Source organism: Ambystoma mexicanum, chromosome 7q, assembly GCF_040938575.1.
Source record: "Ambystoma mexicanum isolate Mex_15411 chromosome 7q, UKY_AmexF1_1, whole genome shotgun sequence".
In the NCBI taxonomy this organism is placed as follows: Eukaryota; Metazoa; Chordata; class Amphibia; order Caudata; family Ambystomatidae; genus Ambystoma; species Ambystoma mexicanum.
The window spans coordinates 496,989,765-497,017,432 of record NC_090941.1 but is presented as its reverse complement, the minus strand read 5'-3'; the positions used below and the strand labels follow the sequence as shown (position 1 = coordinate 497,017,432).

Genomic DNA, 27,668 nt, shown 5'->3' with positions numbered 1-27,668 from the left:
TCGGGGTGAAGCATGATACACCTGACAACATTGTGCTGATATTAAAAGTGAAAGGCCGTAGTGGACCCGACGGTGGGAGACCGACATTACAGGAAGGATCCGAACCCGGTGGCGTGAGATCCTAGGGGCGAATAGCAATCGCCCAATGTGCTAGATCACTGAAGGAACCTTTGTTTGTTGTTTTTGATCCAGCAGGCCTTCTAAGGCAAGAGACTTTACAGAAAAGAGACTTGGCCCAGAAGGTCCTGGTATTGTTGAATGGAATTGTGAACCTCGTGCTGGAGAGGCCCAGGAGTGTGCTGTGCTCAGATGTCCCGCCTTGTCCCGTGCTTAAAACGTGGAGAAAGGATAAACTCCAGCCATACCATCCTGAATTTTCATTTTGTGAACACTTCTTTCTTTTCTGGTGAACATTATCCCACACTCTTTTGTAACTTGGTAAGGATTGGCAATAGGCTTTTTAGTATAGGTCCTTTTTATTTGACAAGACACCACTAGGGCTGCCTTATTATTATTTGATGGTTGTAGCTTGCTCCCATCTTGATTTAGGTTTAGAATAGGCTTTTTTCTCACCCATCCATAGAGTTTAATAAACACCCTTGCACTGTGATCACTTTGTCTGTCCTTACTGTTGCCACCAAGAGTTCCTTACACAAAGCCCAAAGGTTCATCTAGATGCGAATACAATGGCTCCCCTCAAAATTCATCTAAATGCAATACATAGGCTACGCTCAACAATTAATCTAAATGCAAAGCATTGGCATCCTAAATTAGTGGGCCAGAAAAGGCGGGATCCAGGTTACCCCCAATTTGCATATACTGTATGGGATAGGCTATCCAAACCATGCAAAGGTGGGATACACCTACTAAACCATGTCCTCTAGAGCATGACTATTCTCAAAGCATTTGCAAACCACTTGCTCCTTTTCTCCTAGGTGTGAGGGGTCAGAAATGTGAGGCAGACAACTTTGTGAGGGTTTTTCAAAAGATGCCTTTTTGTTAACTAAAAAGGTTGGATAAACTCCTCCCTCAATTGCCCTACCCTAGCAAGGATTTCCCTGCCTAAAATAAACCAAGGGAACACTTGAATACACTTGAATACACAACAAATCAATAAGGAAATACATGGCAGTTCAACAACAAATATAATAGTTGACTTCGCATTGCAATAGCTGCTACTCCTTATAACCTTGGCGAATGCCCCTTCCCCAGATTCCAGGAGATTTTTGTGTGATTGTTCAAAAAGGATTAGGAATTCCTGTCTCATAAAAGTTCCACTTAATACCTCTTAATGCAAGTTGATAAAACAAAAGTTCCAATTTTGATTCCACAGGTGTGTCACAGTTGTTGACACAACTTCTTCCTTACTACTTGGAGTCAAAGTCTTGAGGCATTTTCTTGTCATTAACAATGTCCATTGCAAATGAAGACGTTGAAACAGTTTCTCGTCATGAATAAAAAATACTTCAACAACAAAGAATACTTCGAAGCTTACTTGATTTCAAAACAAGTGTCTTTGTCAGGATATTTTGGCACCACTTTTAGTTTCAATACTACTTCATCAAAACTCTCAAGTGATTCTCTAAATGTTTTTGTCATATGTTTTTACCCCACTACAATACTTGCAACAACATTCACCTGGTTTACTCCCATGCCAGGTTTACAACTTCTACCCCTCTTTGTTCTGGTGTTCACGCATGCCAGATCAGAACCAATTGTTGCAAAGGTTCTTGGACACGGTATCCTCTCTTGCCAGCCAAGACAAACTACTACAGCTCTCTGCTTGGGTATACTCTCCTGCCCAAAAACACCAATTGGTACGAAGTTCCACAGCTGTGGTATACTCCCTTGCCAGGCCAAACTACTAGCTTCAAGTATTTCTTTGGTATGGGTTAACTCCAAAGGTTTTACTAATGTCTTCTGCTTCACAATTAGATTTGGGAATTTCTTCAAGGGACGCAAGAATCACACTGGTGCTATTCACTACACTTATGTGTTTTGCAACACGCAAGATAGGCATTGCTCTCCTCCTAATGGACCTCTTTTTATAAGAAGAGCAGCCTTCCTGCCACTATTGTTTGTGTCACCTCTGAATCATTTACCAAGTGCTGAGAAGAGTTCTTCTTTTCCTTCACACTTCTTTGGCATTGGCAATGTTTGTTTAAACCACCTCTCAGTATAATCTTTTTAGATATGGGCAACTTACTTCACTATACCATCAAAGGCTCAATGGTCTTCTTTTGGCTTGGGCAACACTGGTTGTTTGCCAGTTGCCTTCTTATGAGTCTTTATTAGCTTTTGTAATAGTGGTTTACAATCTCTTTTAATATATTTCCCATTTGAGTGGTTTACTTTTACTGTAACCCAATATTACAGTCTTCAGCTCAGAGGTGTAAGTTGTTCTCTTGCCAATGCATCGATTTTAAGACAGCTTGGTCTGAGTCATACATTTGTAATCAACTTCTTTTATGTCAGTTCAGTATTGAAAAGAACCAAGGAGGTCTGGATATTATCAAGGGGTACTCCGGCGTGCTCTGGGGTCACCATTCTACAGTGAACTCGACAGGTCTGGCGTGCGCGTCCTTCTGCCAGGCTGTTTCCAGCTCCTCTGCTTCATGGTTGCTACGCGATGCTGCACTCTCTCTGGTACGGCTTGTTGAAGCTTGCGTCTTTCACTTTCAGAACTTCGACAACTCTCCCAGCATTCCGGGGCTCCTCTGCCACCCACGAACGCCTCACATGGGGAGAAACAAAAAGAAGGTGCGCTTTCCACTGCGTGACCTCTGAAGAAGAAATCCTGAGCCTAAGGGACCCTCTCGGGACCGGCATTCCCTTCTCTTGCCACTGTTGTCCCGGATCCAGCACAATTTCTTCCTCTGCAGCTTTGTGCCTCTGGACCCCTCTTCGTTGTCCCAGTACTATGGGGATTATGGGACTTGAAGTCCCCAGCATGATAATCACTTTGCACAAATACTTTAGGTAGGGTTTTAGTGAGGACTTCATAGGATTAATCACACTGGTCACAACTACCCTTTTTCAAACCGGATTGTTAAAACAGAATTACATTTTCGGGGTTCTGGCTCTCTAACTTTCTGGGTCATCGTAACCTTTTGCTGGCTCTAATCCTATTTTGTCTTTTGTGGCTAGAGGGATTTCTACTGAAGTCCCTTTGTCACTGCAACCCTTTTCTAGTGTGCTGCCTTTAGTAGCCCATATGGTTACCATGGCAGGTGTGCTTTTTTAGCACACCATTGTGCCACCCTGATGTTGTGTTGTGGAGTAGGTTAGTAGTAGCTGTGATTTCGTTCTGGCTGTACCAAGTTTGTAGCCGCTTTTACATCACTTTTACTATCTCGGGAGGATAGCTCAGGGGCAACGCGCTCGCCTTGGAAGCAAGACGACGCGGAGCAACACAGGTTCAATCCCTGGGAACTTCCGGGAATTAAGTGCGTTATAAATAACCAATCATAATCATTAGTAGCCCAATGCACCTACTTGGCAGCCATTTGGGTCTACCTAGATCATATAAACCTGGATCAAGTAGAAGAGATTGAGGGACTGCATTGGATCAATTAACAAGATCCAGAGACAATACAGAAGGGAAGCAGGAGATAGCAAACCCCTGAAGAAATTCTTACAGTTGTTTTTAACTTAATAGAAGGAATGAAACATGTTGGGTGAATCGAGTAAAATTGGATTTTAGAGTGAATTATTAGTATTGTGTAATTAATTACATGTATTGTTGAGCACAAAGCACTTTAGTTTTCTTTTCGTATTGCATTGCTATGTTGACTTTCCTGTTGAATCGATTTTAAAAAAATAGGAATTACATAAAAATGATATTTTTGCACATTACCGAATTGATTGCTCTTTTAGAAACGTCAACAATGTTAAATAGAGTTATGTAAGGTGTGATCCAGACTCTTCTGACACGATTTGACCCAGTAGTACTGTTGTTGAAATTAGGTTAGTAACCTGCAGAGGAGTTGTCTAACTGGGTCGTTAAATTTCCCTCTAATCTCAATTTTTGTTTTAGAGTGTAGCCACTTTTACATAATTAGTAGCCCAATGCACCTACTTGGCAGCCATTGGGTTACTACTGCATTTTTAAAAACGCTACTATTGACCCTTTTGTTTTGGGCTATCTCTTTGTCTATGGGGACCCAGAGGCAGGGCGAGAATGGCCATTCTGCTGATATGGACTCAACCTGGGCCTACAAAGGCACCCTCTGTTGTAGTGTGCTAGACTTCCATATCTACATCCAATGTGGGTGTGTCTGTATGTTTAGTGGTTTTTAGGGCCAACCTGATTTGCTAGCTGCCGAAAGCTTTGCCTGCTTACCTATAGTGGGATTGGGGGATGTCTTAGGCTGTTCCCTGGGCACATATGTTTTATGTCGGAGACATTGTGCATTCCTCTGATCTGTACTTGCACTCCTGAGAGACTGCTGCTGATGAACTGCCACTTCTGAAAATTCTGGTGTGGCATTAGTGGTTGGAATCTCATCCTACTGTTCTTTCTTTTCTTATTGCTGTTGTCCCAGCTGGCTGGACTGGCTCTTTCTCCATGCAAAATCTATCCTACCTGCAGTGCTTCCTTTCCTCCCTGGCAAATCTTAGAGAGTCTTCCTGGCCTGGAATTACAGTGGCTGGCTGCTGCCCCACCCCACCTCAATTTGTGGAGCATCTTGGGCTACGTCTTGTTGTTGGCCCTTCTGTGGGTCCCTGCTTTGCTGGCTAGTTGCCCCTTCTGTTTTCTTGAGCTGACCTGAAAACTTGTCTAAGTTCTTCTGAGTTCCTGTGCATGTCTTTGTGACTGCTGAGTGTTCTGCCTCATAGGTTGGCTTCCGACATGTTGTATTAGTTTTTCTTTTCATTGTCTGGATCCTTACTGTTTAATGAGTTTGAGTACTATCTACTGAATATCCCCAACATCAGCTAGTCATACCTAAACCTGACACCCAAACTCACTTGTGCACTATCGTTCCTGAGTAGAATTCTTTACAAGCAACACCTTGAATACTTGTGTGCAGTGTCTGGAGTCAGTTTCCGGTCAAGGGTTACAACTTCACGTGTGCCCTGGGTCAGGGATTAGATGGGGGTGAAGTCCTCTCTACTGTTGACCCATATTGCCAAGAGTGGGCTTTGTGCTCCCTCTACAATTAACTGTTCCTTGCCTGCCGGTATTCGAACCCTGTGTTTCTGGGATCACTTCTGGTTTTCTCTCTGGCTGTTTACTCCTTATGCTGAGCCTGACATTTCCACGAGCATGTTCTCTACCAGGTAAGTTTTTCCTGGGGAAAGTGGTCTATCTGCACATAGGCTTCTCTATGAAACACCATGACTGTGCGATTTGCACTGGGGTGCGCAGATGTGCAAATTGTAGTATCTGCAATTTTCTTGTATGCATTCTTGATGAATCGTAGCCTAATTGAAGAACTGAACTTTAAAGAACGTTTTCACAGAGTCTTGCTAAAGTATTAACCAGAAGATTTCTTTTGATTATTTCCAGTGAAGGATACACTCTGTCACTCATTTACTAGTCATATGTTGCATGCATCTACTATAGCCGCCACAAAACAACCCATCTGCTGCAGAAAAATAGTTAGAATCCCTTATTGTCAGGGAAAAATATTGTGAATATCTGGGTGTCATTTTATGTTTTAAACCTTGATTATTGAGGTATGGTATATCTCAAACCTTTTACACTAGTCAACTTTTCATTAGACATGTTATTTATTTACTTTTACATTTATAGCAACGCTCTAAAACCATGGGCATCGAGGCCCTAGTTGCGGTACAATTTATAACATGGACGTCATTTGGGGGTCGAAAGAGGTCGCAAGTGCTCTCTGACCTCTGAGGTCTCCCTTGCGACCTATGTGGTCTCCTTTACGACCTCTAAAAAAAAAAAAATGAAAAGAGATTTTTTTTTTTTGCGCAATGCAAACTCCTGGGCTGTGGCCAGCACCATGTGGCTCTTTAATTCTAGAGTGGCTAGCCTTCTTGTTCAGGCCCCTTAAAAAAGAAGAAAAATAAGAACCACAAGTCAATTAACCTAAATAAGAAAGAATAGGAATTCCAAAAAATGTGTCTTTCTGGAATTCTATACAATAATTGCTAGACTCATTAAAGGTTTGTTTCAGTCACACTTCAGGGGGTGAGTCACTGATTTAGTCTGTTCTTAAACACCTCAACTCAGCCTTCCATCCTTCTGAGGTCGATAAATGGGTACCAACACAGGTTGGGTGATATTGGGTGTATATTTCTTCTATGTAAAGCGCTTAAGCGTAAGTGCTATATAATAACACATCATTATCATTTGGTCATGGACGTCTGCTTGCATTCACAGTAATTTGGTAATATGGGCCTATACACACTGATATTAATGATACATATGGCGATCCATTCTTGTATGAAATGTACATCACATTATAGTGATATCGTAACCATATTTTTCATAGAGTACAATGCTATGTGATGCCACTTCCTGTTTTGTCAACGGCTGAAAGGTTGTGTTCCATCGCTTCCCGTGATATCACATCGGGGTGGGGTCAAATGACATCACTTCCTGTGTTTGATGTTCCCACTTCAGAGGCCCTACAGTTCAAAAGGTCCAGATGAAGGTGAACTAAACCGTATACTGCCGAAACGTCAAAAGACAAAGATAACTGTCCTTATCTTTTACTAATCATCAGCAACGTCGACCAACTATTTGGTCAGGTGTCCCTTTGACCAATTGTGCAGTATATAGATTTGGCCACCCTGACCTCACTTATCCCTGCCCCAAACTAATTATGGGAAGACAGGTTCAGATAGACTTCCGGCCTGGACAAAAAGGGAATATATTTTTCACTAACACTCTTCAGGATGCTTCACTGATTGAGTCATGTTGGTTATACAGATTAAATGTTTTATTTTTTACTTTCTGTTTCATGCGCACTGTATATAGCAAGAGCCTCACTCGGCTTCTTATGACTGAATATATGTAATAACCCAGACACTGTTTTAGGTTATATATTTATCTTCAAAATGTCTGTAGAGTTTTGATGTTTTGTGTTACTTGATGTAAGAAACTGAGGATAAAAATTAGGTCCTACAACGGTTTTAGAGAAAAATAAAATGCAACCAGTTTAAATAAAAACAATGTTAAAGAAAGGAAAATAATAATACCCTCCTTAACATTAAAAATCTGTTATTAAATCTGAAGTATATATGCTTTTTGGTTTTGCTGAGTCACAGACCAATAGCCACTTATCGGCCCCTTTTAGAACATATGCACACTTGTTGCATAATGAATTAATCTAATAAGACACCCTCCTTTCGTTACAAACCATTTGCTAAACCCAGGTCCAAATATAGGGGTTACGCCCCTCAGTTATAATACGCTTATTTCCATGTGCCAATCCATCGAATGCACAGGAAGTTCCTAAGGTTCACCATAGGAGATGTGCACTATCAGTTCAAAGTGCTTCCCTTTGGTCTAACCTCCGCCCCAAGGTTCTTCACCAAGCTCATGGCAGTAGTTGCGGCTCACCTCAGGCGATCCGAGGTCCACATATTTCCACATCTGGATGACTGGCTGATCCGAGGGAAGTCTGCAGCGCAGGTCTCGTCCCATTTAGAGGACACCTGCTTGCTGCTGCACAGGCTGGGCTTCTCCCTAAATTTAAAGAAGTCCCACATGACACCAGTCCAGAGGCTCCAGTTCATCGAAGCAATCCTAGACACCCGGGTGGGGAAGGCGTTCCCTCCTGAAGGAGAGAGTAGTCGGCTTGACACAAATGGTCGACTTGTTCCGGAACCATGCCACTCTACCAGCGGCTTCCTTCCTCAGCCTCCTAGGCCTCATGGGCTCCTGCATTTTTCTAGTGCCAGAGGCCAGGTTGCGCATGAGATCCTTACAATGTCTCCTGAGGGATCAGTGGTCTCAGTACCTCAGCTCTCTCTCAGATCTCCTCAGGGTGTCCGCATCAGTGGTCGACGACCTGTCCTGGTGTGCGGACCGCAACAGTCTCTTAGCAGGGGAACCCTTCTGGCCTCCTTGACCTCAGACCTGAGTGGTCACAGATGTATCTCTGAAGGGTTGGGGCGCTGACTGCGAGGAATTGCAGGTGAGCGGCCTCTGGTCAGCGACGGAAGCCAGGTGTCACATCAACAGGCTGGAGCTGCGAGCTATTAGGCTTGCCCTGAAAGCATTTGCCCCGTCTCTGTAGGGGAAACATGTCCTCGTTCTGACGGACAACACAGTGGCAATACACTCAACAAGCAAGATGGTGTGCACTCCCACCCCCTCTACATGGAGGCGAAGATGCTTTGGTTCTGGTTGCTGGAGAACAGGATCTCGATCTCAGCAATTCATCTGGCGGGCACAGAGAATAACTTGGTGGATGCTCTTAGCAGGCGGAACACGGTCTTGCATGATTGGGAAGTGTGCCCAGAAGTCCTAGAGGAGGTCTTCGCTCTCTGGGGTACCCTAGCAGTGGATCTGTTCGCAAACAAAGTACAACAGGAAATGCAAACAGTTTTGCTCGAGGGAATTCCCAGCGAACGGTGCACTGGGGGACGCGTTTCTGGTGTATTGGACCTTCCCTCTCCTTTACACGTTCCCATCATTCCATGGGTTCTCCGGAAGTTGAAGAGGTTATGAGCTACCATGATCTTGATCGCCCCAGACTGGGCGAGGAGAACTGGGTACTCCGACCTCTTGGATCTGTCCACCTCACTGGTTCCCTCGGTGTCCGGATCTCCTAACCTAGGAATCCCTCAACCTACATGCGTGGCTCTTGAGTGGATGAGATATGATGAATGGGACCTCTCTGAGAAAGTACTTGAGGTGTTGCTGGCTGCACGCAGACCATCTACAAGATCTTTGTATGTGTGCTGATGGAGAGGATTTGAGGCGTGGGGCAGGGAACACGAGATTGACCCCATCTCTAGCCCCAATACCACAGTGATGGAGTTCCTTCTGTCACTGGGCTCTTCAGGCCTTCAGGTCACCACCGTCAAAGGATATTTGGCAGCCTTGTCTGTATTTAAAAGATCCCGGATCAATGTTAATTTGTTCTGATCCCGGTAATGGCACAATTCCTGAAAGGCATTGTAAATAGGTTTCCGCAACTCCCTTTGTTGTCCCGGATTGGGACCTTTATCTGGTTCTGACATTTCTGATGGTGTCTCCCTTTGAGCCTATGCACTCTTGTGCCTTACGGCTTCTCTCTTTGAAAACAGCGTTCTTGGTGGCTATTACATCCGCAGGCCTTATGCTGTAAACTGCCCTTCCTGCGATTTTTTCACCGAGAGAATGTTTCACTCAGGGTAAGGCCTGGCTTCCTCCCCAAGGTTGTCTTAGAATTTCACCTGTCACAATCCATCAACCTTCCAGTATTCTGCCCTCCTCCGCACCCTTCTAAGCAGGAGAAACAGTTACATCACCTAGACCCGAAGAGGGCGTTGAGTTATTATACTGCGAGGACAGATGATTTCAGGAGAGCTGACTAGCTCTTCACGGCCTTTCCCTTAGCCATTAAGGGCCTGCCCATAACCAAGCAAACTTTATCCCGCTGGATCATTTTCTGCATATCTGAATGCTACCATTCTGCTGGGAAGGAATTACCAGCAGGCATCAGGGCCCATTCGACAAGAGGAGTCTCAGCATCAACAGCATTGCAGAGGGGAGCCCCTGTGCAGGAGATTTGTCACGCTGCGACTTGGTCATCCTTTCATACCTTTGCTAAGCACTATAATTTGGATGTGGCTCGTACAGCTGATGCGCGTTGTGGCATGGCAGTGCTGCAAAATTTCTTGGTATAACTTTCTGCCCGCCTCCTTCATTTACTGCTTTGGGAGTCTATCAGATAAGTAATCTGCGGGAGAAAGGCAATCCATTGAAGGAGAAATGACTTACCGTAATATTCTTTCTATGGATTCTTCTCCCGCAGATTCCTCATCTCCCCTCCCATCCAGCCCCGCTCAGAAAGTCAGTGGTTGGCGCGCATCTTCACTTTCATGTTGACTTGGTGATGGTCCTCTGTGTTTTTTTTCTGTAGTCCTGCCCCAGGTTTAAGAAAATAAATTTAATTTAAAAAAAATATTTTTCTAATGCTACTTGTAGTGTTTGTTCAATTGTTCCTCCTTCAGAGATCTATAGTTACTTCTTTTTTAAGGGCTCATTAGCCCGTTTTGTTCTCTCTGTTTTCCTATGCAGCATGTGGTGCTCGCGGGAGGGGGGGGTACAAAAAGGGGAACTGATGTTGGGCGTAGTGACGTGGTGTTCATACGACGCCTGACGTCACGTCCGGAGCTGACAACCAGACACAGAGCAAGATGGATCGACGGTGGGTTGGTGGTCCACTACGCCCTCTGTCGAATGTTTTCCGAAGCAGTGGAGCTGGAGGCAATATCCATCGGATGAGGAAACAACAGGAGAAGAATCCATAGAAATAACATTACGGGAAGTAATTTCTCCTTCTTAAGGTATAGCAAAGCAGATTTCATGCCATGACGAGGACGGAAGCCTGATTGGTGAGTTCCTAGGATGCAGTTAGTCTCCAAATATTGCTGGATTTGGAGGTACACTGCTCTATCCAAGATCTTTAGGTGGAAAGGGACTGTAGTGATGGGCCTGTAATTGTTAGGTATTGTAGGGTCCTAGGATAGTTTTTTTTAGTAGCGGAAAAAAAACAAGCTTCCTTGAGGCTAGCGCGTACCAGGCATGAGGAAAAGGATGTGTTACACTTTTCACAACACTAGTACATACTGCCTTTTAACAGAATCAAGCCATAAGAAATAAGTAAGTTCTTTATAACATATTTCTGACAATTATTTTAACAGATTAGTAATCAAGTATTTAATTTTAATTCTTTCATGTTCAAACTTGCTTATTCTTTCTCTTTGCAGTTCTAAGAATAGACAGAGTAAATGATCACACCTGCGAAATAACTTGGGAGGTTTTGCAACCAATGAAAGAAGATCCTATTGTTTACATTCTTCAACTTTTGGTGGGAAAGGATTCTGAATTCAAGCAGGTATGTACAATCAGTATATATATTGTTCTATAAAGATCTGACATTCCATTAAGCAAATATTAAATGTTCATGAAATACAAGACCTACTCATGAAATACAAGACCTGCTCTATCGTGTTCAGTTGCTAAATTATGTTGCAGTTTATATTTCCAATTTCTTTTTTGATAATTTAAAGGATGTTTCTGAAGAGGGTGGGACAATCCGTTTTTGCCAGTTGTTTTTCTTTATTCCTAGTATCACGTAGTATCTTACATACTTTGTCTGGTTTAGTTTTCTTTATGTGATCAATTGTAAAATATGTAAATAATACATATATTTTTTTTAAAGAAAATTATTTGTGACAATGTTATTTTATTCTAATTTTGATCCCTTATTTTGCTGTGTTGGGTTGGTTTGCTTTGCTTTCCTAGGTTCAGTGGTCATATAGACAATTGAAATCTTTGGGCACATTTCTTTTTTTAAAGGTTTAATGTTAAATAATTAACTTAAATGAAATATGTGGATCTATTTAGCATATGTCAGAGTATGTTTATCACCACTGCAGTGCTCTTACAGCGCTGAGGCATGTCTGGAACTAGGTGTTATGTCCCTGTCAAGGGTAACCTGATCATGGTCAGCTGGAGTATACAAAAGGGCCGAAGGGAAGAGGACAGGTGAACCAGGAACCAGTTAGATGAATATCAAAGGTTGTGACTGATAAGAGGGATAGGTGGTGTTTGTGATAGTTTAAATGCATGTAGAGGCAGTACCAATGGAACAAAGTGGAGGGTGAATCCATAAAGCCTGCAATAAACATTTTCATGTGAAACACTATAGAGGTTTTTAGCAATGAAAAGTAATGCATATTATCACTATATAATAGAAATTGAGAGTAGACTGCAGAACAAATATAAAAAGCACATTAAATATACAGTATTTTTCATCAACCTTTGTAATACCGACCAACATGCAATATACGCTCTACTATGATATGATGCTCTGTCTTACTGATCAGATTTCTCTATATTTACTTCCTTTCCCCCTTGCAGATAGTCTTAAAGGCAACCTGCACCTCTCCAATCGCTTCACTGTGTGGCGCTAGACGCAAACAGCACTGTCCATGAGCGAGGTTTTAGCCATACCCAAAATGTCACTTTATATATGGTCCTATAGCATAGGATCTCAATCCTGAGCCCCTATTGATGTTTGGTGCTGAGTTTAAGATTGTATACGCATGTACATGCTTCATGAGCACATCATTGGTAGTGTTATGGTTTGAATACTCAGCTTGAATAGGGGGAGCAGATATGTTATCTGCATTTGAGCTGTCAGTGATTTTTTATTGGGAACAGTAATAACTCAAAAAGGCGTACATTGGCCTACTGTTAAAACCATATAATAACAATATGATTCGTTTTGCAAAGTCTTGTTTTGCATCTTAACCAAAAAATTATCAACATTTTTTTTCCATTATTGTACTGTTCCACTCGGTGACAATTAAAACCCACTGCTGACCTGACCCGTTGCGCAAGTGTGACAGGGCTGATCTCGCCCTCTGCGTTTGTATTCACGGTCCCACTTTCACTTAAACATCCACTGGAATCCCTGCTGAAATAGCCAAAAGCCTGCAGAACAACACCTCCCAACATTCTGTGCGTTCAGGCTTTCTAGCATCCACTAAAATCCCAGCCGAAAGCCTGCAGAACTGGGTTTACTTTCACACAGTAGGACCACTACATATTTCCTTAGGCAACAGCTCCCTCTAGTGGTGACAACAGGCTAAGTGTGGCTATGGACAAACATATGCCTGGCCTTTTATTATATAGTATGATGTGGTACCTTTTATTTCTAGATTGGTCTTCTGCAAAACTAAACAAGACCTAATCCATTACAGGCATGGCCTAAAAGAGAACAACAAATCTAGTGGCGCGAACTTCAGCCTTGTGACCAAAGGAAGGGGTTTCCTCCAGCACTCCATTCTGCAGATCACCCTTGCTATCAAATCCCTTTTTCTTTTTTTTATCTAGTTAATTAAATGACCCCACCTCCTAAAATGCAAAGATCCTCATGACTGACGGTGCCGTTTAGAAGTGATTATCCAAGACACCCTTCCAGTGATAGCATGTTATGGCAGGTTTATCTGGAAGGTGTGAATTAACACTTGAATGGATTGTGTCCTCCGACGTATTCCTCATCTATGATATATCCCATCCAGCGGTATCTGATTTGGAAATGTTTCACAGCAGAGGGTGCCATGCGTCGATGTGTCATAGATCTTGTGTCCCTTGGCGACCTCTGTCAACTCTCGAGTATGACGTCACCTTCAGTATGTTTAGCACACACTGTGCTATTACCGTAGTTCTGTTTTTCCGCATGCACAGCACGCTTTCACAGTTCATTTCTACTGCATATTAGCAGTTTCTTTCAAAATGTCTGCTCCAAAAACTTGCTTTAAAAGGTGTGCAGATTTTGGGTTGATGATGTCTATCACTGTCCCCCACCGTATTTGCCTTTGGTGCCTTGGACTCGACCACTAGGTCGATGACTGCGGTTACTGTCAGTCCATGACAGGAAAGGCCTTGAAAGAGAGGAAGGGTAAACTCGTTCTGGGTAGACCCCCTTCAAAATCCTACTTGACCACTCCTTACAAGGGCAGGTCTTCGGACGAGATAAGTTCGAGAGGCGTGCCGCCTCCTAAGTACTCAAAACATTCGAAGCACTCTTGTTCCATAAGCCATTCTTCGTCTTCCTGCGAAAGATTGAAGAAGAGACAGCATTTTTTGCACTCTTCATCTTTGGACTCCTCGCCCGACTACAGAGTGAGTTTTCCAGGCAAGTCGGGTACCAAAGCCGAATGGGAGGACTTTCGCCTCAAGATGATGAAGGTCTTTTAGAAGGCAGCATCTCCAACCCCCTTCTAAGAAGTTAAAGGAGGGTTCCGGTCCTATCGAGCCTCATAATGCTGATAAGGAGTGCACAGAGGTTGCTGCTTGTGCGCCCTCAAGCCAGGTAAAAACCTTCAAAGCACCCTCGAAAAACTTTGGAGACCTTGAAGTCTCTAGACAAGGTTGAAGGCTAAGCCTGACACCTCCACTGGTTCGACATCTCTCGAATCGACTTCCTCGACCTCGAAGTCTTCAACAGTGGTGTCGAAGGCTTTCAAACCTCAGCCTAGAACAGACTTTTTCAAGTCTATGGCCCTCATTACAAGTCCGCCGGTAACAGATCGGTGCTACCAGCGGGTTTCCGGCAGACTCCCCTTACTGTTACTGGAACCTGATATCCTGGTGTTACTGGGATATTACGGGTGCCGGAAACAGCGATAAGTTCCCATTCCACTGAATCACTGGCATTGTTTTGAACAGGCCCAGTGGTTCAGTGATTTCTATGACGGTAGGGGCCTGAACTTCCAGCAGGGCAGTCCTCCCAGTAGTTAACTGCCCCTACCGTCCGACTCGGAGTATGCCGCTCTGGGGAATATGCCAGAGCTGGTAGCACTGGTTGTTTTACCAGCATTTTTTCCCAGACCGGCTTACTCCTAATGAGGTCCAAGGTCTTTGATTTTCAAAGAGTAGGAGGTAACTGTGATGAATCCTGAGAAGTCCTCACTAAACCCCAGCCTAAGGTCTCCTCCTATATGGCCAGTGGAAGGCAGCCGCTACCTGATCCTAACCCTTGGTCTGTGATCATGCGGGAGGATCACATAGGAGGAGAAGGCTGCCAGGGGGAAGTGGTGACTCCTTTGGGAAAGATGTACTGTTAATCTTCTTTTGAGGATGAATGTTCCATAATTCCCAAATATTTGATGGCCTGCTGTCATTGCACAAGTCCCTCTCATGAGGAAACCCAAGTAAATTGTGTGAAATGTTACCTAGACCAATAAGGTCCTAAATCTAATATGATATCCTCTTATAGTCAGGATTCTGTCTTGTGTGGCAGTCTTAGCCCTAATGTGAAGTCACATATCAATTCTATAACATTTCTTATGTCTCATAACATCCAATTTAGTAGTCCCGTAGAAATGAATCGATATAAAAAGCTCAAACCAAAGGGATGATCTCTCTTTCAAGGGCTCCCCACTTCAGATCTTCCAGGACCTCTCCCCTCTAACTCTCTAGAAGCGCAGAATGTTCCGTCCACTCTCGCTCTTCCTCCGAGACCAGCAGATCCGCTACCGGTGGCTGTTTCCCACGGCACTACAATGTTCGTACAAGGGTACCCCCCGCACCATCAGCCACCTCGACGACGCAGCATCAATCCTGCGTCCGGACTCCCCCGGGGGCACAGATCCACCCTTCCCGGGCCGAACAAGCCCTGCTCCGAACACAACCTCCCCCAAGCCGAAACAGGCCCCCTGGTCAAGAGTGCAGAGAAGCCGCAAACCCAAGTGACGAGTGAGGACTCTCTTGAAGGACACATAGCGTTGGAACCATCTAAACCCTTTTAAGCTCGCCGTGGACCCCATGCGGTCCATACCCTCCTCCAAGGTGGATGTCACCATATTACCCTCGGAGAGATTTCCAACCATGTTGGTTAGGCTGTCGGAGGACAGCCCGGATGGCTAGGGGATGTACCGATAGTTCAAAATGGGTCCCCCTGGTCATAGTTTGGACCTCCCGTTGGAGGCTGATGTTGAAAGTTCATATCTCCCGTTGGAGACTACCTTTAAAACCTTCAACCAAAGGAGATCCTAAAATAGCCATTCCCTCACTGCTATGGCTGACTTAACTCCCCCCCCCCCCAATCCTCCTCCCCACAGCAAACGAATTTCGACGAGCCACCCCCGCATGTCAGGTGCTTGAACTCCCCCCGAAGAGAAAATCCATTCTGCAAAGGCTACAAAATTATGGGACCTCGATCGCTTTTCTACAAGAAACACATTTAATCCCAGTGGACTTTTCTCACCTGCTTAACAGACTCTTCCCTCTACAATTCTTGGCATCCAACGGAACTAAGAAGGGAGGCACCGCTATTCTCTTCGCAAAAGACTTGAAGCCCCAGATCCTAGACTCGCTACGATGCCAGGAGGGTTTATTGCTATCAAATGCATCATCTTTGGCCAACTTTATACCCTCATCTCAGCCTACACCCCGAATGAACACCAGGAAGGGTCTATCAAGACCTAGAAGATTCCCTCCTTCCATTCATTGAAGGGCAAGTCGTCATTGGAGGAGACTTCAACGGGGTCCCGGACCCCCTCAAGGACAGATCCCATCCCCTGACCTCCAGGGATCTGAAGTTAGCTGCAGTCCTGCTCCATTTGTTCCACACGCTGAACATTGTGGACACCTGGAGGGTGTTGTCCCCGGAAGAGAAAAACTTCACCTTCTCTTCGTATGTGCACTGTACCTTCTCTAGGATCGACCTGCTCCTGGCCTCCCCCCAGATCCTAGCCTTCACAGACGACGTGACGATTGGCCCCCGGATCCTCTCGGACCACACTCCAGTCACACTAACCCTGCGGTCCAATAACCCAGATCCTCCTCCTTGCCACCAGTGGAACCTATATGACCCCATTTTGGGGGAAATGGCAGTGAGAGACTCGATAGCCAGCGCAATTAAAAACTTCTTCGCGTAAAACAGTGACGAGGACACCTCCCCGGCTAACACCTGGGACGCCACGAAAGCAGTGCTTAGAGGGGAACTGATCGCCCAAGGCGCTGCATTCCACAAAAAGAAGCAGGCAACCCGCACTATTCTGGAAGGCAAAGTTTGTGAAGCCGTAGCTATTCACAAACGAAAGGGCTGGTCCCCGAAATCATACAGGGTCTTACAGATGGCAAGGAAGAGGCTCGAGGCGTACTACACTGACGCCACAGCGAACCTGCTAACCGGAACCAAACAATGGTATTATGTCCATAACAACAAGGCTAACAAGCTGCTGGTTAATAAGCTGGCTAAGGAGAGGAGCAGAAATGCCATCCTGGGCCTTTGCGATTCACGGCCGGCTGTCCAGTATGCGGACCACGAGAAACTACGACTGGCGGTCGCCCATCTGTCATAAATAATGATGGCAGCCCCGAGAGACCTGGACGAGCAGCGCTCATACATCCAAAAGGCAGCTCCCCACTCCTGATTCCGACGGCGAGAGAAGAACTTGAAGCGCCTATTACAAATGAGGAAGTAGAGGTAGCCATTAAAAGCTTGAAGCCTAGAGCCCCAGGCCCGGACGGATTCTCCACCCGCTTCTATAAACTCTTCCGGCCCCAATTAGTGGCCCCCCTGACCTGCCTCTTAAACTCATTCGCGGCCACTGGAACGGTTACCCCAACGATGCAGGAATCCATCACAGTCCTCATTCTCAAGCCTGGAAAGGATCCCCAAGAAAACAGTTTGCATAGACCCATCTCTCTGTTGAACTTGGATGCCAATATATACACCAGGATCCTGGCCAATCTCCTTGCACCTATCCTTCTGAGCATCATAGACCCGGATCAAATGGGGTTTATAAACCACAGGTCGACAAAAGACAACATTCGCAGGGCACTGGACCTAATAGAGGTCGCCAGTCGGGAATCCCAACAATTGGCCCTTCTGGCGCTGGATGCAACCAAAGCTTTCGAGAAGGTGGACTGGTGTCAGGACCCCCACTGCCTCAGCTGTGTCCAGCGTGGGGATTAGGTCCAGCAGGAGCCATAAAGTACCATATTTCAGAACACTGTTGTGTCCTCGTTGCAGAACATTGGCTGCAAATGGCAGAAAACGCCATCCGGTAGCCAGAACTACAAGTCCCAGCAAGCTCGCGTGCTCGCAAGCAGTGGAACTCCGTGGGACAACGCCCGAAGGTCCGCGCATGCGCGCGACGAGCGCACGGATCCCCGCTTGCGCTAACAGACTCGGATGGGAGCGGACGTGTAAACTGAGGGCTCCTGCAGGCAGCGACCCGCGGGGCCATTCCCCGCCTGCGATCTCTGCAGGCCCCGCGCCTCCGGCAAGATAAGTGCATTTCTCTGCTTTTACGAACCGCTGGTTCATAGACAAAAACAATAGTGCATGCAACGTTGTGGGATTCTAGCCGGTATGAGCGCCGGGCTGAGGAAAGCTCCGGTGATACTAGTTAAGGCCAAGTGGCCACCTCGTAACTCAGTTTAACTGTTTCGTTGCCGTGTGAAGCAACACGGCCTTGGCAGATTCTTGGGGCGATCGTAACCCAGTTTGCACTATTTGTTGCCGTGTGAAGCAACACGGCCCTTGCAGATTCTTGGGGGAACACATCAGCGTGTGAGAGCACGGTGACGGGCCCAGTTTGCGACCTGAGCTCACTCTTGTTTTTGATTTCCTTGTAGCGGCATCCCACTGTATCAGTGGCCAGAACCCGCTGCGCCACCGTAGTCTAACGGCACGAACTCTGGCAGTCGCCTGGCACGCCACCCGGTACCATCAAACGAAGCTAAGTGCTCATTTGGGTACTTTTAAGGTGTTATAGATAATGCTTACCTTGTGGGTTGGTAGACGAACTGCCAACTCTATATCAGAAATTGTAGCGTGTTCATGATGTCCTTTCCCATGATGTTTCCATACTGTAAGTGAACCGTGTATAGAAGTCACAGAGTTTTGGGGGCAAGTTAGTTGTGAGTGTGGAAGCGTGCAAGGGCGGAGTACCGTCGATCTCAGGAGTCCCAGGCAGAACACCAAGGCGGACCTTTCCTAATCCCTTCTTATCCATGACCCATTCCTACCCTTCCTCCCCTTTTACCCGGTTAACCAACAACCCTCTACCTATCCAATTCAACGGACCCTAACCCTCTTTCCCCGGCGGGTCGCGGTGACCCGTGTTGTCTACCTAACCGGGTGCCAAGACCCAACGGGGAGGTAGGTGTACGTGCTGCCCCTGCGCAAGGTTGAGTTCTTGACAGTAGCGCAAGCCCAAGGATCGTCAAGCGCCTGGGTAGCACGACACCATGGAGGAGGTACTAGCGGCCCTGCGAGATTTAAAAGGGGAGTTACAGGCTACTCGCCAGGACTATGTAAATCTAGCAGGGCAGGTACACACACTTACTCTGCAAAGTACCGCTCAAGCTACCCCCTTGCCTAGGGATCCCGTGCCACCCACCCCAGTCCAAGTACATGTGTCAACGGAACCTCCTTTACCATTAGCAGCCCCAGAAAGGTATCATGGGGACCCTCAACGATTCAACCAGTTCATCATGCAGTGTCAATTGCATTTTATCACCAAGCCAAACATTTTTCGCAACGCCCAGTCTCGGACTGCATTTGTGATATCGTATCTGGGTGGAGACGCAGCGTCTTGGGCCACCCCCCTTGTGTCTAAGGATGATCTTGTACTGTATGATTGGGACGTTTTTCTTGAGGCATTTGGAAAGATCTTTAACCGCAAAGCTGCAACTTTAATCAAGGATAGGGAGTTGCTTTCTCTGCGTCAGGGTGGAAAGGATCTCGTGACTTACGTAACCACGTTTAACCGCTTAGCTGTGGAGACAGATTGGCTGGAAGAAAAACGTTTAGCCCTCTTTTATCAAGGGTTACGTGATGAGATGAAGGATCTCATTGTGCAAGTGGATCCTCAACCGGATAATTGTTCCTCAATGATTGATCTTGCGTTGCGACTGGATCAACGGCAAAGCGAAAGGAGGCAGGACAAAAGAAAATGGGATGTAAGGCCTGTGGCTAGGTTAGATCAACAACCTAAGGCATTAAGACCCGAGAAATCAATTGAAGAACCCATGCAGATAGGAACAGTACGTGGGCCTCTGACTAAAGAGGAAAAAGACAAGAGGCGCAGAGAAAAACTCTGCCTGTATTGTGGTAAGGGGGGACACTTCGTTAAAGAATGTCCAAACAAACCCAAGAAAGACTTGCCGGGAAACGAGAGAGCTCGCCAGTGAGGGTGGCCCGGGCGAGCCAACTTGAAAACACCCCGAGACTTTTGGCAAATACCCATCATGCGCTGGTAACTCATGTGACACTTTCTGGTCAGGTTAGTTGGGCAAACCAACAAGTGCCCGTAACCCTAATGGTGGACTCTGGAGCAACAGGCAATTTTATTGATCAAGACTTAGCATCAGAATTACGAATACCTCTTAGCAACAAGGAGTGTCCGGAGGAGGTCAAATCGGTGGACGGATCACCGCTCACGTCGGGTCCTATAACCAAGCAGACCAGGTGGGTACATTTAGAATGCACCTCTGGACATCATGAGGACATACGATTCGATGTAATTGCGGCACCACAATTTGGAATGATTTTAGGATTGCCCTGGTTAAGAACTCATAATCCGGAAGTGCACTGGACTCAGGGCTCAGTGCGTTTTACATCCAGTTATTGCTCAGAACATTGCTGTCGACCCTCCGCCGGAATCCCAGAAATCCAGCCAGTGTCAAACCAAGGGCATGTGGTTGGGGGCATGGAAGCCCTACCAACTGTCTATCAAGTTTACAGGGATGTTTTCAGTAAGGCCGCTGCAGAAACCCTACCACCTCATCGGACGTTTGACTGCAGGATTGATTTGGAGCCTGGAGCAGCGTTGCCATGTAGTCGGATCTATGCTTTAACGGAGGCTGAAAACGAACACCTCCGGAAATACATTGAGACTAATCTGGCTAACGGGTTTATTCGACACTCAATGTCACCGGTTTCGTCGCCCTTGTTCTTCGTCCCAAAAAAGACCGGGGACTTGAGGACTTGTATTGACTATAGGGCAATCAACAGGATAACGATCAAGAACCGGTACCCTCCGCCCTTAATACCCACTCTATTAGACCAGGTGCGGAATGCAAAGATTTACACCAAGCTCGACTTAAGAGGGGCTTACCACTTGGTGCGGGTGCGTGAGGGAGACGAATGGAAGACTGCCTTTAGAACCAAGTACGGGCTCTACGAATATCAGGTTATGCCATTCGGCCTCTGTAACGCACCCGCCGCCTTTCAGCATTTCCTGGATGAGGTTCTGCGGGGATATTTGGACATCTTTGCTATCGTCTACATCGATGATATCCTCATCTACTCTCGGAACCTGGAAGAGCATCAAGGGCATGTAAAAGCCGTACTACAACGTTTGAGGGAACACAAATTATATGCAAAACTTGAGAAATGTGTTTTTCATCAAACAACGGTGGAATTCCTAGGATTCATCCTTTCACCAGAAGGAGTAACCATGGACCAAAACAAGGTACGGGCTATAATTGATTGGCCGTCACCAACATCAGTTAAGGATGTGCAGACAGTACTGGGGTTTGCAAACTTTTATCGCCGATTTATTGATGGGTTCGCGAGTAAAGTACAACCAATCACTCGCCTGTTGAAGAAAGGAGTAGTGTTCCAATGGGATACGGCCGCAGAAACAAGTTTTCAAGCTTTAAAGAAGGCATTCACTACAGCCCCAGTGTTATCACATGCGGACCCTACCCGCCCCTATGTCATCGAAACCGACGCTTCAAGTTACGCTCTAGGAGCCATTTTGTCCCAACGGAATAACACCGGCCAGTTGCACCCAGTAGCGTATTATTCTCGTACCCTCTTACCAGCAGAACGTAACTATGTCATAGCGGACAGAATTACTAGCCATAAAAGCGGCGTTCAGTGAATGGCGTCACTATCTGATGGGGGCCCGACACACTATAACAATCCTGACTGATCACAGAAATCTGCAATTCCTGAAATCCGCCAAGGCGCTTAGTCCCCGACAATTGCGATGGGCCATGTACTTCGCGGACTTCGATTTTGTAGTTACATTCCGCCCCGGAGTGGAGAACAGGAAGGCTGATATTTTGTCTCGCTATCCAGAACCAGACTCGAAAACCGATCAATCGGAAGAGCCAAAGCCTATCGTGCCACCAACTCGTATAATTGGATCTATAGTGGTAGATGACATGTTCTCTGAAATCAGGAAAGCATTAACCGCACAGGAGTTGGCCCAGTGGAACGACCCAAGCAAGAAGAAAACCGTGAAAGATGGGTTACCCTTTTTTGGAACAGCCTTATATCTACCCACACCAGTTATCCGTCAACAAGCCATCAGGTGGTGTCATGATTCTCCTTTTGTGGGGCACCCCGGCAATGCAAAAACCTGTGAATTGTTAACTCGACATTTCTGGTGGCCAGGTCTCAAGCAAGATGTTCAACAGTATATACAAACATGCGAATGTTGTCTGAGGAACAAATCAGACCATCGAAAACCAGCTGGACACCTGCGCCCTTTACCCACTCCGCCAGTGCCATAGCACACCATATCATTGGATTTTATAGTGGACCTGCCATTAAGTCAGGGATACACCACTGTACTGGTGGTGGTGGATTCTTTAACCAAATTGGCTCATTTCATACCCAGCAAAGGAATCCCTACGGCTCGGGCATTGGTTCACCTTTTCCTTCAACATATTGTCCGCTTACATGGCATGCCATTACATGTTGTTTCAGATCGAGGAGCACAGTTCACTTCACGTTTCTGGCAGGCCTTTTGTGCCACTGTAGGGATGCAATTGAAATTATCCACGAGTTATCACCCCGAAACAGACGGGCAAACGGAAAGGGTGAACCAGACCTTGGAGCAGTATATCCGCTGTATGACATACAATAACGAATCCACGTGGGCGGATGTTCTTTGGCTGGCGGAACTAGCGTATAACAACGCTGTACATAGTTCTACTAGGGTGACTCCTTTTTATGGGACTTATGGTTTTCATCCCCGTTTCCAACCAGTGCCACATTTGCCCAATATAGATGTACCCGCTGTGACCCAGCTCAAAACACATTTAGAGAATATCTGGCGTGGTATCATAGTCAATTTAGACATGGCTAAAGCTTCCTATAAGAAATATGCAGATACACACAGAGAACCTGCTCCAACATATAGGGTTGGGGACAAGGTATGGTTAAACACGCATAACCTGCATTTGATAGGCCCACGCAAATTCCAACCTAGGTTTATAGGCCCGTTCCCTGTAGAAAAAATCATTAATCCATTAGCAGTCCGTCTTACCTTACCAACACAAATGAAAATCCACCCTGTGTTCCATGTAGCACTACTCAAACCCGCCCCGGCTTCCATACGGTCCAAAAGACCTCCCCCGATTACTGTGAATGGGGTTCCTGATTTCGAGGTGAAAGCGATTCTGGATTCTCGCTTGCATCTGGGGCAATTGTATTATCTGGTGGACTGGTTGGGTTATGGGCCCGAGGAACGCTCATGGGAGCCAGCGTTAAATGTACATGCACCCCGACTAGTGCGCTTGTTTCATAGAAACAATCCTGCAAAAGCAGGACCTGTTGGGGGGGGGGAGTACTGTCAGGACCCCCACTGCCTCAGCTGTGTCCAGCGTGGGGATTAGGTCCAGCAGGAGCCATAAAGTACCATATTTCAGAACACTGTTGTGTCCTCGTTGCAGAACATTGGCTGCAAATGGCAGAAAACGCCATCCGGTAGCCAGAACTACAAGTCCCAGCAAGCTCGCGTGCTCGCAAGCAGTGGAACTCCGTGGGACAACGCCCGACGGTCCGCGCATGCGCGCGACGAGCGCACGGATCCCCGCTTGCGCTAACAGACTCGGATGGGAGCGGACGTGTAAGCTGAGGGCTCCTGCAGGCAGCGACCCGCGGGGCCATTCCCCGCCTGCGATCTCTGCAGGTCCCGCGCCTCCGGCAAGATAAGTGCATTTCTCTGCTTTTACGAACCGCTGGTTCATAGACAAAAACAATAGTGCATGCAACGTTGTGGGATTCTAGCCGGTATGAGCGCCGGGCTGAGGAAAGCTCCGGTGATACTAGTTAAGGCCAAGTGGCCACCTCGTAACTCAGTTTAACTGTTTCGTTGCCGTGTGAAGCAACACGGCCTTGGCAGATTCTTGGGGCGATCGTAACCCAGTTTGCACTATTTGTTGCCGTGTGAAGCAACACGGCCCTTGCAGATTCTTGGGGGAACACATCAGCGTGTGAGAGCACGGTGACGGGCCCAGTTTGCGACCTGAGCTCACTCTTGTTTTTGATTTCCTTGTAGCGGCATCCCACTGTATCAGTGGCCAGAACCCGCTGCGCCGCCGTAGTCTAACGGCACGAACTCTGGCAGTCGCCTGGCACGCCACCCGGTACCATCAAACGAAGCTAAGTGCTCATTTGGTTACTTTTAAGGTGTTATAGATAATGCTAACCTTGTGGGTTGGTAGACGAACTGCCAACTCTATATCAGAAATTGTAGCGTGTTCATGATGTCCTTTCCCATGATGTTTCCATACTGTAAGTGAACCGTGTATAGAAGTCACAGAGTTTTGGGGGCAAGTTAGTTGTGAGTGTGGAAGCGTGCAAGGGCGGAGTACCGTCGATCTCAGGAGTCCCAGGCAGAACACCAAGGCGGACATTTCCTAATCCCTTCTTATCCATAACCCATTCCTACCCTTCCTCCCCTTTTACCCGGTTAACCAACAACCCTCTACCTATCCAATTCAACGGACCCTAACCCTCTTTCCCCGGCGGGTCGCGGTGACCCGTGTTGTCTACCTAACCGGGTGCCAAGACCCAACGGGGAGGTAGGTGTACGTGCTGCCCCTGCGCAAGGTTGAGTTCTTGACAACTGGTCCTATCTGCGCCTCACCCTTGAGGCTTTCAGCTTTGGCCCGACCTTCAGGAATATGATTCGTGCGAACTACCAGGCCCCTAGGACCAGGCTGAGAGTTAACGGCCGCCTATCGGACCCAATCCCTCTTACATGCGGGACGAGACAGGGATGCCCACTATCCCCCCAGCTCTTCTCTTTGGCCATGGAACCGTCGGCCCAGCGAGTTCGCAAAAACGCTCGGATCAGCAGCCCGAGGATCGGCTCAGCGCAACATAAAATTGCGCTCTATGCAGTCGATGTATTGCTAACCATCACAAACATCAAAGCTTCCATGAGGACACAGCCCTGACCGAAATCCACGACTTTGGGAGGGTAGCTGGATTCGCCATCAACTTCCAAAAATCAACGGCTCTCGGAGTGGGTCTGAGCCCAGCCGAAAAGGAGGCCCTGGAGAAACAGTCCATTTCAATGGAGCACCCAATCAATCCCGTACTTCAAGGTGCAGATCCCCGCTCACCCAACAAAAGTTTACCAGGCTAACTTTCTCCCGCTCTTCGAGGACCAGGAAAAGATCCTTACCCGTTGGCAGACGCAGGAAATCTCTCTGTTGGGCCGCATCACGACATGCAAAATGAACCTCCTCCCTCGCTTCCTTTATGCCTGCGCCTCCCTCCCAACCTTAATCCCGCTGCCCCCTCTAAAGCGGCTCCACAGGAAAATGTTCGACTTCATCTGGAAGGGCAAGAAAGCACAGATCCCTTGAAGAACGATGATGGCCAGCACGAGACTGGGTGGACTGGGGGTGCCAGACCTTCACAAATATCAAATAGCAGCACAGTTGGCCCACCTTCAAGCATGGGGACTCGCCACAGGGCGCCCAAAGTGGGTGGAGATCGAACAATCCCACCTCCCTTTCCCCCTCCATTTCCTCTCGTTTATTCCCACCACCCTACGTCGGAGTTGGCCGGGAGTATTGACTGCTACGAAACAGTCGATAAAGGCTTGGGAGTGGGCCCGCAGACGTGGAGGTATCCCGGGAGACCTGAGTGCATACTCCCCAATCTTCCACAACCCGGCTTTCTCCCCAGGAACCCATCCACTGAACTTCAGGAACTGGGTCGCAGGAGGCCTTGAAACGCTGGGACAGCTCTTTGAAGGGGACAGCCCCCTAACCTTCGAACGCTGTAAAATGACATTCCAGCTAGCAGAGTCAGATAGATTTACCTACGCCCAACTAAGGCACTGGTGCTCCCACCCACAGACCCGAGCGGCAGCAACACGACCCCTTACCCCACTAGAGCTGACAGTGCATGACCTGCCAGCCCGGGGAAAGATCTCGGCCCTCTATAAACTTCTGCAAGAAGACCCCTTTCATGCTAAGCCCTCCTATATGTCCCAATGGGAGGTGGACCTGGGTCACGCCATAGAGGATAACATATGGGTGGACATTTGGACTAGAAAGCGCACAGCATCCCGCTGCATCACTAATTGGGAATGCACCCACAAATTGCTTCTGCGCTGGTACTACGCCCCCCTGAACCTCCACCACTTCCAACAGGCCCTGGACCCTCACTGCTGGCGCCTCTGTGGCCACCCAGATCTTACTTCCACATGTGGTGGACCTGCCCCAGGGTAAAGGAGTTTTGGAACCAATGCTTGGCCACAATAAAGGATGTTACCCCGGTGACAATTCTGCTAACGCCCGAGCAAGTCCCCCTAGGGATCCCGCTCCCAGACTCTTACCCAAGAATAGGGAAGAGGGCAATGTTAGTATCCCAATTTTTGTTGGAAGCCAAAATCACTGTGGCCCGCACCTGGAAATCCACAGAAGGGCCCTTGATGACCCTCTGCTGGGTCAAACTCTGGGACATTCTGATAGCCAAAAAGGTCATGGCAGTTAAAGCGGGACTGCTGCATCGATTTACTGACATTTGGGCACCAGTGCTAGACTATGATCAGAACTACCCAGCCCTGACATATAAGCCATGCCTGATTGCGAGAGCCCTCCACTCTATGGGCGATCCCTCGCCGCCGGATCAGGCCGAATGAGGCTTGAGAACATGAGAACAATGCCCACTGAGGAACACAAGGGGTGAGGGGAGGGATATGGTCTTACAGTTTGTGAGAAGCTATAAGCAATGTTAATGTGTATGCTCTCCTGTGTGCTGAATTGTAAATAAACAAATAATTTAAAAAAAGCTCAAACCCATTATGGACTTTGGGGATGAGGATCCGAAATGCCATTGAAAAGAATATACGGTCTAGTTGTTTGGATGCAAGGCACCTGAGCAGGTCCTTTTAAAATTAACGATGAAAGACAGGTGTGGGAAGTAGGAGGTCGGAGCAGAAGGAACAGAAGAGACTCTGCTCTCCCAGGCTGCAGCTTGGGAGTGAAGCGTGTGCAGAGTAGCTGGTGTGCAGAAGAGCGAGGAAACGGCAGAGATGGTGTCCATGAAGAAACCAGGAGATTAGGAGAGCCATGGTCGCAGGGAGCTAATCTGCCAAGGCTCCCAGAGAGAGAGAGACACTGAAGGCATGCGAACTGGAGAGGGCCCAGATACGCTGGGACGCCGCAGAGAAGAGCTGCTGTACCACACAGAACCTAAGAAGAACAGTGAAGCTGCTTACGGTAACGGGTGAGCCTCAGAAGGACCAAAGGGCACCGGGGCACTTCATAACGTTTTCGGCTACTGTGAATAACCCATGTGGAGTCTGAGAGCAGCGTAACAGAAGGGGGGGGGTCAACGACAGATAAATGAATGGCTAACTAACACCCCTTATTGGCAAAATATAAGAAGGCAAAAAGGCTGCAATTTCCCATTTATGAGAAATCAAATTGCGGAAACCTGTAACCCACATTGCCAACTGCCAAGAGGCTATCTGAAAGAAGTGAACTTGCAAAAAGGGTGCAATTTCCCAATTATGAGAAGTCAACTTGGGGAATCCTGTAACCCTCATTGCCATCAGTTAAAAGGTTGTATAGAAGAAACAAGAATGCAAAACGGGAACAATTCTCCATTTATATGACGTCAACTTGGGGAAAACTGTAACCCATATTGCTACTAAAGAAACCAACTGAAGTGGTAGGAGTTTCCTTCCTGTCAGGCGAGTGAACCAGGAAAAGTGACCTTTTAGAGTTAGTCGTGGCAGGCGAG

The 27,668-nt window shown here is 47.0% G+C and overlaps 1 protein-coding gene across 5 annotated transcripts in view; it reads left to right on the top strand.

Moving 5' to 3' along the window:
- Nucleotides 1-27,668, top strand: part of FNDC3A (fibronectin type III domain containing 3A) — a 3,436,199-nt gene that overhangs the window by 3,167,655 nt on the left and 240,876 nt on the right. For all 5 annotated transcript variants that reach the window (XM_069639023.1, XM_069639022.1, XM_069639027.1 and 2 more), the window contains one exon: nt 10,900-11,027. In XM_069639023.1, the coding sequence (XP_069495124.1) occupies nt 10,900-11,027 (128 nt within the window). The remainder of the gene's footprint in view (nt 1-10,899; nt 11,028-27,668) is intronic.